Raw genomic sequence first — 15,668 nt, 5'->3', positions numbered from 1 at the left:
TGCTGTTAGTGATCCTTTATGGGATGTTGCATGTTACTGCTACAGTGGTGTTGTTTGTGTCCATGATTTGCCAGTGTCTACTGTACTATTAACTGCATATCCATATTCTTTTGCGTGGGATGCCCCTGACAGTAAAACAAAGATGGACACCAGGTACTGTGATCTTCCCAGTACAGACTATCTGTACAGCACAAATGCTGTATGTGTTGAGGCTCTTCTAATGTATACTTCAGTGTTGGAGAATGTGGGAAAGTTACAGGGTTGAATGGCATCCCTCACATAACACCTATAATGATGCTTTATAGTGCTATTGGGTATCATGAGACGCTACAGTTTCTAAAACCAGTGACTGCAGTGTCAGGAATTTTGGTTGGGAGTGGTACCATGCATTTCCTGATTTTCTGATAAGACATTACATATCACAGGTTTTAGCTGAGAGCAAGGTTGGTGGCTACTTCCACATTATCCTTGTCTCAGAGGCCCATTGCCATTGAAACAGGGATTTTGTTTGACAAGTTCATCACATTTGAGATAACTAATAGTTCCCCTTCATTTTTACAGTCCATTGTTTATTGTTGTCCTTGACGCCTTCTACTGCCAACTTTTGTGAGCAGCGAAACATTCCCTCAAAATGTTTGTTGCATTCTAACTTCACTACAAAAGCTGGTTTGGGTATAGTCTAGTGTCGCCAATTTGAGTGTCGCAGGTTTCCTTACAGTAGGTAGACAGCAATCAAGGCAGCAAACGATGTGCTGTAGCAGTTCTGAGCTTTTAGAGTGTGTGTTGTATGTCCTTAGAATTTTGTGCCTGGTCACAGGGCAAAACTATGTACTGTCGATAGACACAAAGTTTTTCATGACTTCTCACTAAATGGAGATTGTTCATAAGACTTTTACCTGGTGGCCATTAGTGTGCTCCTTTCGCTACTCAGAAGACAGCACAGGTGATTGTGGATAATACTTGAAACAATCAGCAATTTATGTTTAGATTTTTTGGTTTCATTTTATGAGGTATGAGACATGCTGTCAGGTCACCAATTACGATTTGTGGAATTTTTGTTTTTGTTTGTACATTACTTTTCCTGTGTCATGTGTAGGATAAATGTCATTTATTTCTGACTAGTTGACCTGTGTGAATAATTCACACACTGTCATGATAAATCACCAATAGATAACATAATAATGCAGAAATAAGTAAATACAAGCATTTATTAATAAAAGGTGTTATATTTCGAATAGTAGTCTGTAAAAAATCAGTATCATTATATACAGTATGATTAATTGCAAAAAAATTAAAAAGGAGATACCATCTTTGTCTGTTTAATTTTATTTCTCAAAACTTCTTTATTTTATGAAACATTCTTCAAAAACAATGTTAGCAGCTAGCATTTGATCATTGTTTGTCTTTTGGCTGTATGTGTTTTTAGCACAAACTTAAATATAACTGAGTGTATGAACTCATAAAAAAGCCATGTAGAACGGTCCATGTGGGGAGTGGGGACATGTGAATACAATCCTGAAGTGTGGGCTCTGTGCTTTATTAATTGTCAGAGCAATGACAACTTTTACTGAGAATTGTTTTCTTATCATTTGGAAAGACTTGGTTGGATCGGAATGGGTGAGGTTAATGCGGAGTATGAGCACAGCTTCTTTGGAGTCAGTGAATTTTGACAGTGTTGATGTACTTGTCTAAGGGAGTTTACACTAATCTTGCACAATTAATTAATCCCTGATTAGTATTAATGTTTCTAATTAACATAATAGTGGCATTTTTCTTTAAAAGCAGTTATTAAGGTGGCAAACAGGACAGATTTAGAGTCCAAGAATTCTAAGGGTACAATTAAATGTTGTTCGTATCTTCAAGTTGTACAGAATCAGAACTGATGTAAATCTTTGACTCTCCATGTAACAGGATGGAAAAGAAATATATAAACTGATGTGTAATGATAATTTTTTTGACATAAAATCGCCATTGAATAGAATTGTGAAACATTTTGTTCATTGAGTTCTGTGGCATTGAATCTGGTGGTATTAAAATTACAGTAACTTACCTGAGATGATGGACGTTGATGGAATTCAGGTTATTCACTGAGTGCAAAACTATGACTGCTGTTGCACATAGTAGTAAAATCAGGTTGTTGGTAGATGGTGCTTTCTAAATTCTTTAAGTCAATGTGTACGACTGAAATCATGTGATAGACTCCTGTTTTATGAAAAAGGACAATGTCTTCTAATGATTATACACCTTCCCACTCCAAGAGCATATGGTCCTTCTTTCTCATAACACAGAAGTGTTAAATCACATGGTGAGGATGCATATAGGTATTGCTTTGCACTGTATAGGGAGTTTGAAAGATATGAAGTGAATACTCCCAAGGAATGGCATTTAGTTAGAATATGGAATCTGGTTGATCTATTGGTTCATCTATATCCGAATTCCGCTCCAGCTACTGCCGGGTCTTGGTGCTGATGAGTCCTCTCCATTTGGCTCGGTCCTCCCACCACTTTTCTTCCTCCACTTGCTGCCAGGTCACACCTCTCCTTTCAACAGACATTCTCACTCCCATTTTCCACCGTGTTCTTGGGCGCCCTCTAGGTCTTTTCCCATCCATCTTTAGTTCTTCAATAATTTTGGGGAGTCTCTGCCCATGCATCCTCTTAACATGCCCATACCATCTTAATCTCTTTCTTTCAATTTCTTCTCTCATACTTTTTTGTTTGAGGTCCTTTCTAATCTCTACATTCCTTACTCTGTCCATTCTTGTTTTTCCCTTAACTGCTCTGAAAAATTTCATTTCCCCTGCTTGCAGTCTGCTCCAGTCCCTTTCTGTCATTGTCCATGTTTCTCCACCATAGGTGACAATAGGGATGTAATAATTCTTATACATAAGGCGTTTTGCTCTTTCTGAAACTTTATTATTCCAAATCAGATGTTTTATTGTTTGGTAGAAATTGCCTCCCTTCTGTAACCTATTAATTTCGTTAGTTATTCTTCCATCCCTAGATATTTCCCTCCCTAAATAAGTGAAACTTTCTACCACTTTGAGGGGTTCTCCATTCAAGGTAATATTTCCGTTGATTCCTTTCTCCCTTCCAAATACCATTACTTCACTCTTATCTTTATTTATTTTTAATCCATACCGTGTCATTATTTCCTTCCACGCATCAAGTTGTAACTGTACATCTACCTCTTTATCACCCCATATTACCATATCATCTGCAAAAATCATCTTTTTGTCTTTTTCTTTTACTATATCTTTAACTGCCCTATTCATTCCCTCCATCACAACATTAAAAAGCGCAGGAGATAGAATACTTCCTTGCTTAAGTCCTTGTCTTATTTCGAAGTATTCAGAGTTCCCCAATGGTGTTCTAATTCTACAATTGTGGCCTCCGTACATTGTCTTTATAACATTAATGTATCCATCTTCTATATCTGTCTTCTTCAGTTCGTCCCAAAGTCTTTCCCTGTCATGTGTAGTAAAAATGAAATTATATTAATCTCAGGGGAATAACGTAAAGCTGAGAAGATTATATTTAAATCAGTTATTTTCAAGGAGCTTACACAATATCAACCAGCACTGGCTTCTCCAACTTCAGTTTTGTAGTTCTGAATGATTACAAAAGGCTCGAGGGGAAAATATCAAGTCATTGATTGCACTATTGGATGCACCCAATTGCTGTGGAAGTATTTATGGAATTTTTTATACTAAAAATGAAAGCTTACGAAAGTATTTTGGTGAAGCCTACGGGCAAGTGGGCAACACAAGGTTTTAAATTCCTGATACCAGCCGGCACATTGGATCTGTGTTGTATCACTTTTTTCCCTGTTGGTTACTGGAGTAAATGACGTGTGTCCTATCAGAAACTGTGTTCTTAATCTAAGCTGAGGTGCTTCTTATGATGAACTGGAATATTCAGCCTGTTCTCAAGGTGCCACAGGCACTGAGAGTAACAATTTTGCAAGGTACACAGTAACCAAAAAAAGTTATTCTCAATGCTTTTCTGCAGTCAGATATTCAAATATATTCCTTCGTCAGTGTCAAAACCACAAAGTAAATTTTGTTGGAAGATGTAAGAAGTTTTCTCATGTCTACAATGCTGAATTTTTCCAACACATTCTGCTGTCTTCTTAGAGACTTTTTACCTCATACGTCTTCTGAGACAATGAGCAGCTGTTGATCAGCAATAAAAAGATGTTTCATATTACAGTGGCATTAGTCAAAGATATTGTCTAGCATCCTTTCCTGACACCAAATATGAGAGCTAATTAGATACAATTTGACATCTCATGGCTGTTAGCATATGGTGTGGTATTGTGACTCCTACTGGTTTCATTCTCACATATTTTCACTATCACTGCCCGCCTGCTTCTTTCAGATATTTTGTTTGTGGATACTCAGTAAACTCTAAAATATCAGTTTGTATGTGATGTGTCTCACACCAAAAATCATAAAAACTGAGTATACAGCTGATTGATATATCTGCTCTCTGTGCAAGGGTTAGTTTTTATATTCATAAACATGGTGCTGCTCTAGGTGAGGTGATAGGAGAAGGTAGGGTCACAATATAAAGATTTTCAAAGACAGTGTACTTACAGTGGGAAACTCTGACAAAAATACTGGATGATTTGTAATATTCTATACAACATGATTTGGTAAATATGGTGCTGGTGTTGAGGCATACCACTATTGGGTTAGTATTCATTTTGAGCCACCATGGTTTACTTCATTTGAGCTCCTTCGTCAGCAAAGTTAGAATGGCTGCTTATATCGGATGTGTAGTCAACATGTTTGTGCATTTCCTGTGTTTTCTATCATCAGCAGGGAACGCATTACACTACAGCTTTGCCCCAACAGGAAAGCTGATTTAAGAACATTGATGGTGGTAGGAACCGTCACAAGCAGTTTAATACTTGAATAGGAATGACAGGAAAAACAATATTTTAAGTGGGGTTAGTACTGAAACACACAATTTGAGAAAGTAGCTAAACAATATAAGTGTAGTATACTCAATTAATGCGTCTATTACTCTAGGTAGAGTCTTAAGAGAATTTTTCTCTGAATATTTAAAACTTCTGCTCAGAGCCACATCTAGAAGCATGTGCCACATAAGTATAATTTAATAAATTCTTCACAGACAGAGCACCTATTGGCAATTTTAGCCCATTTATAAAACACTGTAAAGATCACTTTGCATATTTAACAGAAGAAAGTAGTGGTTGCTTGTTGTTTTAACACACATTAAAAAAAAAGATAAATTATTCTATGACTTCATTCTACTGTAAACAGCTGTTGCATTAGATGCACTTTTCATTCAAATTGATCCATAGTGAGGAGATCCCCCAAGATGAACACCATATCAGAAAACCAAAAATACAGAATAAGTACTTTAATGAAAAATAAATAAGTTAATGTACCTTCCACTGATCGCAAGTGAAATGATCACCATGAATTTGGAATGACCCAAAATAATTTGTCATATTTTCATTTGAAAGGTAATAAACACTACATTTAAAAAACGGTTTTACAACACTTAAATGACCACATTACTGCACTGAATTCGAAAAGTCTGATTGTACTAATACTTGCAGTATTTGACACACACACCCATGCAGGAGTTGGACACCAATAAATCCTTAAGGCTCCTCTTAAGTTTTACTGGCAGTAAAACTTCTTATGGTTTCTGGCAAGTTATTAGAAATGTGTTCCTGAATAGGTGATGGCTTTCTGGATCAAAGCGACTGACTTTAAATATTTGTGAAGGTTTTTCTTATTTGTAGCCTTGATTCTAAGCTATCAGTTTGAAAAGGAGATACTTTTAATGACAAATTTCGTTTAGAAATAAATATATTGGGAAGCAGTAGTTACTATCTAGTTCCCTAAACAGGCCTGTGCAGCATCTTCTTGAGTCTCACCACAAATAATTCTTATTACATGTTTTTGTACACAGAAAACTTAAACTTCGCTTGGTGAGCCACAAAAAAAAAAAAAAAAAAAAAAAAAAAATATCCTGTGAGACAGTATGGAATAAAAGTAAGCACAGTATGCCAACTTTTTATTTTAATAACCCCTATAGCTGACAACATGGAAATGGGGATTGGTGTAGGTGCTTTCGCATATTCCTCCCAGTTGGATCTATTGTCAGGCTGTAATCCCAAGAATTTAACACTGTCCACTTTCTCTATATGTTTATCGTATTTTAGGCATATAGTGGTGGGAAACCTCTTGAAAACTCTGAACTACATGTAGTATGTCTTTCCAAAGTTCAGTGACAAAGAATTGGCTAGCAACCATCACCTGATCTTTTGAAGACTACACTTGATTTGCTATTTATTGCAATGTTTGTATTGTCTGCAAACAAAGCAAACTTGCCATCTTGTAATGTTATTGATGAAAGGTCATTGACACACAAGAAAAACTAAGGATATTAAGATCTTGTGGGACACCACATGTAATTAGTTCTCAGATTAATGATGCCTTGTAACTTAATACATGTCTATTTCCTAACAACATTCTTTGTTTCCTGTCAGGTACAGGATTTAAACCATTTTGCAGCATTTCCTGTTGATGCACCACAATAATTAATTTATTTAAAAGGCTATTGTGATTTACAGTGTCAGATGCCTTCAACAGATTACAAAATATATCAGTAGCCTGTAATTCATTGTTTGATGAGTGAAGTACTTTTTCACTGTGTATGTAGATAGCCTTCTCAGTGTCAGAACCCTTTAGAAATCTTGTGGGATGAATTTCCTTGAGACAGAGAAGTTACTGTCCATGCATCAGCACGGCTTTAGAAAGCATCACTCCTGCGAAACGCAACTTGCCATTTTTTCACATGATATCTTGCGAACCATGGATGAAGGGTATCAGACGGATGCCATATTTCTTGACTTCCGGAAAGCGTTTGACTCGATGCCCCACTGCAGACTCCTAACTAAGGTACGAGCATATCGGAATGGTTCCCAAGTATGTGAGTGGCTCGAAGACTTCTTAAGTAATAGAACCCAGTATGTTGTCCTCGATGGTGAGTGTTCATTGGAGGTGAGGGTATCATCTGGAGTGACCCAGGGAAGTGTGGTAGGTCCGCTGTAGTTTTCTATCTACATAAATGATCTTTTGGGTAGGGTGGATAGCAATGTGTGGCTGTTTGCTGGTGATGCTGTGGTGTAGGATGATACAAGATGACTTGGACAGGATAGATAAATGTAAATTAATGCAGATGAATAGGAAAAAGAATCCTGTAATGTTTGAATACTCCGTTAGTAGTGTAGCGCTTGACACAGTCACGTCGATTAAATATTTTGGCGTAACATTGCAGAGCGATATGAAGTGGGATAAGCATGTAATGGCAGTTGTTGGGAAGGCGGTTCATTGGTAGAATTTTGGGAAGATGTGGTTTATCTGTAAAGGAGACTGCTTATAAAACACTAATATGACCTATTCTTGAGTACTGCTCGAGCATTTGGGATCCCTATCAGGTCGGATTGAGGGAGGACATAGATGAAGGCAGGCTGCTAGATTTGTTACTGGTAGGTTTGATCATTACGCGAGTGTTACGGAAATGGCTCAGGAACTTGGGTAGGAGTCTCTGGAGGAAAGGAGGCATTCTTTTCGTGAATCGCTACTGAGAAAATTTAGAGAACCAGCAATTGATGCTGACTGCAGTACAATTTTACTGCCGCTAACTGACATTTCGCGGAAAGACCACAAAGATGAGATAAGAGAGATTAGGGCTCGTACAGAGCCATATAGGCAGTCATTTTTCCCCTCATTCTGTTTGGGAGTGGAACAGGGAGAGAAGATGCTAGTTGTGGTATGAGGTACCCTCTGCCACGCACCGTATGGTGGATTGCAGAGTATGTATGTAGATTTAGAAATCCAAAGTGTGACTTCGACATACATTATTTGCTGTCAGGTGGTTAAGAAGCTGATTGTATGTTACCATTTCTAAAATTTTGTGAATGTTGTGTGACATGAAAGTAAACTGAAGTTTATTGGTATTTCTCTCTTTTCTTCTTGGTTGTGGATTTCTGGACAGGTCTTACAAACAAAATCATGTTAGAAAATCAAGTGGCACCTCAGACCCTGACATGGTGTTCCTTGTTATAAGTACTGGTGCTTATCAGGATAAAAAATTTAAAACATGTGAGTTCATGGTGGTCCTTATGAAATATATACAATTCATACATTAATAAGACCTCACATTGTATGGAAATTGCATTCCTCCAGATGTAACTCAATTTAGACTGATGTCTACAAACAGTACTGGATTACTCAATAAATGAAGTGTCTTATAACTTAAGAGGAACCCATACTTGCCAGCCTGGAACAGTTCTGCAAATGACATATTGTCAAAGTTGGGTTCTATAAAGATTTTTGATGTTCAGGAGGCTGTTTACGCATGCAGTGAGTGTATATTTAATTTGGTAGTTAATAAATATTCTAAGATTCATCAAGGAAATTTGACTGTGTATGTCGCAACCTTCTTTTAAGTAAATGAGACTATTTAGTTGTGACAAATTCTTTGAAATAATTAAAATCACCTCTCAACAAGGAAACAAAAGGTGTAATGAGGGCGAGTTCTGTGGAAAATTATTGGTATTCATGAAACAAACCAATTACATGTAGTATCCACAAGGTTCTATACTGGGGTCTTTACTTTTCCTTGTGTATATTTAACAACTTGACATCTGCAATGTCATCTGATGCCAGGTTTGTCTTGTTTGAAGATAATATAGACATTGTGGTTTGTATTAAATCAAGTGTAGTTGTAGAAAGAACTAGTAATTAATTTTCATATAAATTAATAATTATTTTTTAGTCAGTTTGTTGTTGTTACACACCTAAAAACTCACTACATGCAGTTCAGAACACTCAAGATGTTTTCACCCAGCATACGCACAAAATGAGGAATTGCATACAGAAGAGGTCGAGAATGGTGAATTATTGTGATTGCATGTTCATAGATTTTGTAAGCACAAGAATAGTACAGAATTCTTGAAATGTCAAAGCAAATAATATGGACTGAATGTTGGCAGACATAGGTGATAGATACTGAAACACAATGGATGACATAATTTGCTTAGTGTCATTTAATTATGCCATGTGGTATAAAATTTTGTCGTTACCCACCAGATCAAACCAAAGTTTTAAACCCAGATGTTCAAAGTGTGTGTCATGGTATGAATCAAAGAACATTCTGTGGAAGCCTGTTTAATGAACTGGGTGTGCTTAACTTACTACTGCTTCTCAGTACATTTATTATTTAATGAAATTTGTCTTTTAAAATAAACTACTCACTTCACAGGTCGATACTATAGATAAAAACAACCTAAATAAAGACAAAAACCTCTTTCTTTTGTCGATAAAGGTGTCACCTACTTGGGAACACCAGTTTTCAATTATTTGTTAGCGACTGTAAGAAATTTAGGTCACTGTTAAAGCCCAATTCCAAGATAAGCTAAATGATTTGTTTGTGGCAGCTCCTGCAAGTGACAATTTTCTTAGCAAAACCAATTGGGGCATATGTTACTTGTATCACAAAGCACGAGTTACATGTAATACCTGACTCCAGTTTCATCATCAAAGTAGTGAGATCTGTGTAAGCATCCATCCATCCATGGTCTTATTTAATAATGTTTTGCCACAATAGCTTAGAAATTATGGCAATTTTAATATTAATTTGCAAATTTTAGTTACAATTCATCAGGTTCAGTGGAACAGTGTGAGCCAAGGCCACTTTGTAATTGAACGAGTCATTAAATAAGTCACAGAAAAGTGATAAGAAAATTTAAAATGCTCTACAGAAGAATATAAGAACTAAAAGAAACACAGAAACATTTAAAGTAGTGTATACAATAAATAATAGACAGTAATATGGGACTCCGAAGTACTGTGGGGTAACTCCTGTACAGAAGGAAAACATTTTTATTTCACATGTTACAGTAACATTTCACTTCTGATCTGTGGATGTTTTGTAATTTTGTTTTTATCATGTTCCACCTCCCGAAGGACCTACTCTCTGTGGGTCTGTGGAACAAACGGAGTACATTATCTACTCTAATAACTACCAGCAGTGAAGTGCTTAAAAAAGCATGCCTAGAAACAAAACTTACAAACTCTTCACCCTGTTGAGCTCCAAAACTAGCCAAATCTTATTTAGTGCCATAATTGTGTCTCACAATGGCATATTATGACTCGGTGTAGTACACAACCAGAGCTCATTAAATCCACCTCTTCACACATTTCGAAGCAGTTATATTGTTCATTGAGTATTTAAAAGTAATTGCAAGTAGACTGACTTTTATCTTGTGTGTACAGCGTAAGTATGTAAACTGTAAGCCTGTTCTTCCAAAACTCCGCACTGATACCATCTTTTTCCAAATCTTTACAAGTAAAATCTTTTACATTACACTGATACGCCAGAACATTATGACAACCTACCTAACAGTTGGTAAGTCCACCTTCGGCATGTCTAACAGTGGCAACACGTCATGGCATGGAAGCATTGAGACCTTGATAGTTCACTGGAGGAAGGTGGCACCACATCTACACACGTATGTGCGCGCGCGTTACCAAATTCTTGTAAATTCTGAAATTCTGGGAAGGGGGTTGGGGGGGGTAATTAGCTCTGACGCCATGTTCAGTCACATCTCAGATGTGTTCAGTCAGGTTCATTCAGATCTTGAGTTTGGGGGGGGGGGGGGGGGCGGCATCACATCAATTGGAACTTGCCAGTGTGTTCCATAAAGCACTCCATCAACTCCTGGCCTTGTGACATGATGCTTTATCTTGTTAAAGAATGCCACTGCCGTCGGGGAACAGGATCATCACAAAGAGGTGTATGTGGTCTGCTATGTGGTCTGCCACCAGTGTACAATACTCCTTGGCCATCATGGTGCCTTACACAAGCTCCACTGGACCCATAGATGTCCACGTGAATGTTCCCCAGAGCATAATGGAGCTGCCGCCATCTTGTCTCCATCCTGTGGTACGGGTGTCAAGGAATTGTTCCCCTGGCAGACGATGGATTTGCGCAGTCCCATTGGCACGATGAGGAGGGTATTGTTATTACATCAGACCATGGAATGCTATCCACTGTGTCAGTGTCCAACGCCGATGGTCATGTGCCCATTTCAGTCATAGTTGCCATTAACAGTGGCACATGCATTGGTTGTTGACTGTGGAGGCCATTCGTCAGAAGTGTTTGGTGCACTGTATGCTTAGAAACACTCGTACTCTGCCCAGTATTAAAGTCTGAGGTTAGTTCCACCACAGTTCGCCACCTGTCCTGTTCTACCAGTCTGCCCAGCCTATGATGTCCAACCTCTGTAATGAGGTGTGGCCGCCCAACCCCATGACGTCTGGATATGGTTTCGCCATGTGTTGAAGACACTTGCCAAAGTACTTCTTGAACACCTGTAAAATCTGTCTTTGGTCAAACTTGGATATATTTCGCAGCTTTTCCATTCTACACTTGGACAGAAAGCTCACTGATACTACATGCTGCCGTGTGTGTGTGTGTGTGTGTGTGTGTGTGTGTGTGTGTGTGTGTGTGTGTGTGTGTGTGTGTGTGTGTGTGTGGGGGGGGGGGGGGGAGAGAGAGAGAGAGAGAGAGAGAGAGAGAGAGAGAGAGAGAGAGAGAGAGAGAGAGAGAGAGAGAGAGAGAGACTAGCAATCATTTCTTGCCAGGTGACACTGCTATCACCTGGTCTGGTTTATATCGGTAGTAGTTAGGTGATCATAATGTTCTGGCCGATCAGTGTAAATATTACATTAAGAAATCTGTGTCTTATTAGTTTGGCTCTTTTGAACTCAGTTTTGGCACTGTTATAAGTAGCATAACACAGTTTGAAAGTAATTGGAAGTGAGCTTGGCAATTGTTTGCTCCTTCCATAAAATTTTGGCGAACAGAGTTTGTGACTATTGTAATTCACTTTCATTGATGAGAACACACTCAACCATCTAACTGTTGTTGTTGTCTGTTAGGCTCATTAGTCACACAATTTATCACATGAAGTGAAGTGCAGCAGAATGTGTGACTGTTGTAAAGGTATAATGCAAAGTTTGTTTTTGTTGTAGGTTAACTGTAAAGAATAGAAACATTCTGCCCATTGTATAGTTAAGAGAAACTGAGATCTGTAATCACCCAGCAAAAATATTGTATGTTGAATTATATGCTGTACAGTTGGTCTTTTATTACTATATAAATCAGTAGCTACAATATGTACGAATAATTTTTGTGTGGAACATCATCTGTAGGGGAAAATTTTGAAGTGCCTAGTTAGTTGAAAGTGGATAATATGTTTTGTTCATTTCTCCAACCACCATTTCGGAATCATCCTGTGTAGATAGTCTGTACCTTTCATGGGAAACTGAATTTGTGTGTGTTAATTATTTGACAGAAGGACTTGTTAATAATGTTTCTTGCAGAGATTTGTGTGAATACTGGTGCCATCTACAACTTTATTGTGTTTCATTAAGCTGCTTACTGCCTCCAAACTCTATAGACACAAAAAATACTTGTAGAAAATGTGTGGGAAATGATTTGTTGTATATGAACAGCGTAACACATGCGTTGTATATGATTTTGTACGCAGGTGCTGTTGCAAGTCTATTGAGGGCCATTGAAATTTACACTGATATGGGACGATTTACAATGGCTGCAAAACACCATCAGTCAATTGCAGAATTATATGAAACAGAAAATGTTGACCTGGAACGTGCTGTACAACACTATGAACAAGCTGCAGACTATTTCAAAGGAGAAGAAAGTAACTCTTCAGCCAACAAATGCCTCTTGAAAGTTGCTCATTATGCAGCCCAGTTAGAAGATTATGAAAAAGCAATTAAAATATATGAACAGGTAATACTTGACACCCACTGCCAGTGTATTATATACTCTCTCTTCTTTCCATCCATCCATCCATCCTTCCATCCATCCAGCTATCTTTGTGTTCCTGTGTCTTCAGTAGTTCACATCATCAATCACCAGGGGAAATATCATGTTTAGAAATATCCAGTTTCAACTTAGACTGCCACTGAAGTGGAATAATCAATTTTAAAAACATAGTGTTTCTCATACTGAAAATACTAAATTTTACCTAAGTTATTTAATTTAAGAATAGTAACCGCATGCTTATGTGCATGTGCGCACTTGTAAGTGTAAAGTTTAATAATCAGACATTAATTTAAAGTACCAAAATAGCCATTCATAAACTTCCTGTTAAATTCTTGGGAAAGTATTTAATTTTTTTTATGACAACTGTGGGAAAGTAAAGCAGATTACACATGAAATACAAAATTTAGCTATCAAATTTGGGCGAACAGAGTTTGTGAGTATTGTAATTCACTTTCATTGATGAGAACACACTCAACCATCTAACTGTTGTTGTTGTCTGTTAGGCTGCTGGATATGTAAAGAATATTTACTGATTTGCAGTTTGCAATTTGTCTTTCAATTTTTTGTATAGTTAGGTAGTTGTTGTGTAGTTAGTTGGAATCACAGTTCTAACTTCCAGCAAAATGTTAGTCATCCTAATCAGTGCTGTCACACCAGACATTCATTTCATTTGTGTGTTGCATAAATGAACATAATGGACTTCTTCATAATTTATGACTACAAGTTTTCATTCTGTGAGCATATTGTTGCAGTTAATTTGATCCTGTTATGCATTAATATTCAGTTTATTCTGTTGTTCAAATGTGTTGGAGAAGTCTCGTGCTGCTTGGTTTCTTTCCCACCACGAAGAGCCGTTTGTGATCCTTTTGTATCCTTCCATTGTTAGCTGCAAAATAGAAGTGTGCATTAATCTGCTATCACCCACCTTTATCTGTGCTACTTGCAAAATTTGCAAAAAGCATCAGTTCCCATTCAAGAACTAAGTGGCAGCTTGGAGAAGTATGAATGCTACCACATTGTCAGTACCAGTGTTATATCAGTTACTGGAACATATATATCAATGATGATAACCTATGCACATCATTCCATTGTTTCTGAATCCAAATTCCTGGAATATAGGTTGTATAGTGTCAGCAGTTGTGTAACCCCCCTGCGGGTCCGGGGATTAGAATAGGCCCGAGGTATTCCTGCCTGTCGTAAGAGGCGATTAAAAGGAGTCCCACCCCCTCAAGGGGGTCGTTAGCGCCTGCGTCCGGAGACGGACGGTTCCACGACCTCTAATTGCAGTCATTTTGCTTTTTCACTTCTCGTTTCTTCCTTCCTTTGGTTGGTTCCTTTCTTTGCTCTTTTCCACCGCACTGTCTTCCTTACTCTTTCCTTGTCTTCTCCTTGCCTTCTTCTCCTTGCCTTCTCATTGCCTTCTTCTCTTTGCCTTCTCATTACCTTCTTCTCCTTGCCTTCTCTGGTCTCCGCCTCGGCGTTTGAGACAGTCTGTCCTCTCTCTCTCTCCCTCTCTCTCTCTCCTCCTTTTCCTCTTCTTCCTTCCTCCCTGTGCATGCCTGAAGGCCGACCCATGCGTTCGCACGCGTAGCCGGTGACGGGGTAACGCGTAATTCCCCGCCCTGGGTAGACATGTAAGGCACGCGCGTACCCCCTGGTAAAGGCCAGGCCCGGGGAGGGGTGATTGCCTGAGCTGATACCTTCTGACCATGCCGATTGGTCCCTCCGTCTGGTTCTCAGGAGGTGTGACCTGAGGTGTAAACATTCACCTAAGGCGGGAGTGCCCTCTGAGAGGGTCCCCACAAGGAAGGAGCGCGCCATCGGAGACGCTGGCAATCATGGGGGATTCCTCCGCAATGGATTTCACTCCATCTGTCTCGACTTCTGCCCAAAAACGGAAACGTGACCAGCCATCAGTGACAAAAGTACTACCGCCTGCCCCACAGTTCCTCGTCATTTCTTGATCTGAGGACGGAAAGGATTTTTCCTCTGTCAACCCTTTCGTTATCCAGAAGGGTGTAGATGCCATAGCCGGATCTGTCAAATCTTGTACCAGGTTGCGTAACGGTACCTTATTACTAGAAACTGAGAGCGCCTTTCAGGCACAAAAACTGCTTCGGGCCACACTCCTGTACACGTTCCCTGTGCGGGTGGAGGCTCACCGAACTTTGAATTCGTCTCGTGGTGTGGTCTATACTAGCTCCCTAGACTGACTGACTGACAAGGAGATTCAATCTTTCCTCACTGAGCAGGGCGTGACGGCTGTCCATAGGGTCATGAAAAAGGTCAACAATGACCTTGTACCGACCCGGACACCTTTTTTGACCTTCGATAGTGTTAAGCTGCCATCGCGCATCAAGGCGGGCTACGAGGTTATTTCTGTTCGCCCCTATGTCCCGACACCTACGCGCTGCTACCAGTGTCAGCGTTTCAATCACACTCGACAGTCTTGTTCCAATGCGGCTAAATGTGTCACTTGTGGCAGGGATGCCCATGAGGGTGACTGTCCACCTCCGTCTCCTCGTTGTGTGAACTGTCAGGGTGACCATGCCGCATCCTCCCGCGACTGTCCTGTCTATAAGGAAGAACGCTGTATCCAAGAAATTCGGGTCAAAGAGAAAGTGTCCACCTCGGCTGCTCGCAAGCTATTGGCTAGTAGGAAGCCCACGCTGCTCCCAGCGGGGAAATACAGTACTGTCCTCGCCTCTCCTCTGACTACCAGGGAGGTGGCAACCCAGACATGCGATCTGACCTTCAGCACCA

At 39.2% G+C, this 15,668-nt stretch overlaps 1 protein-coding gene across 1 annotated transcript in view; it reads left to right on the top strand.

Annotated features, from left to right (window-relative positions):
- Positions 1-15,668, top strand: part of LOC126470306 (alpha-soluble NSF attachment protein) — a 52,119-nt gene that overhangs the window by 20,202 nt on the left and 16,249 nt on the right. The window contains exon 3 of the mRNA XM_050098077.1: positions 12,604-12,869. Coding sequence (XP_049954034.1) covers positions 12,604-12,869 — 266 coding nt within the window. The remainder of the gene's footprint in view (positions 1-12,603; positions 12,870-15,668) is intronic.

Source organism: Schistocerca serialis, chromosome 3, assembly GCF_023864345.2.
Source record: "Schistocerca serialis cubense isolate TAMUIC-IGC-003099 chromosome 3, iqSchSeri2.2, whole genome shotgun sequence".
NCBI classification, from domain to species: Eukaryota; Metazoa; Arthropoda; class Insecta; order Orthoptera; family Acrididae; genus Schistocerca; species Schistocerca serialis.
This window is presented reverse-complemented; position numbering and strand designations above follow the sequence as displayed.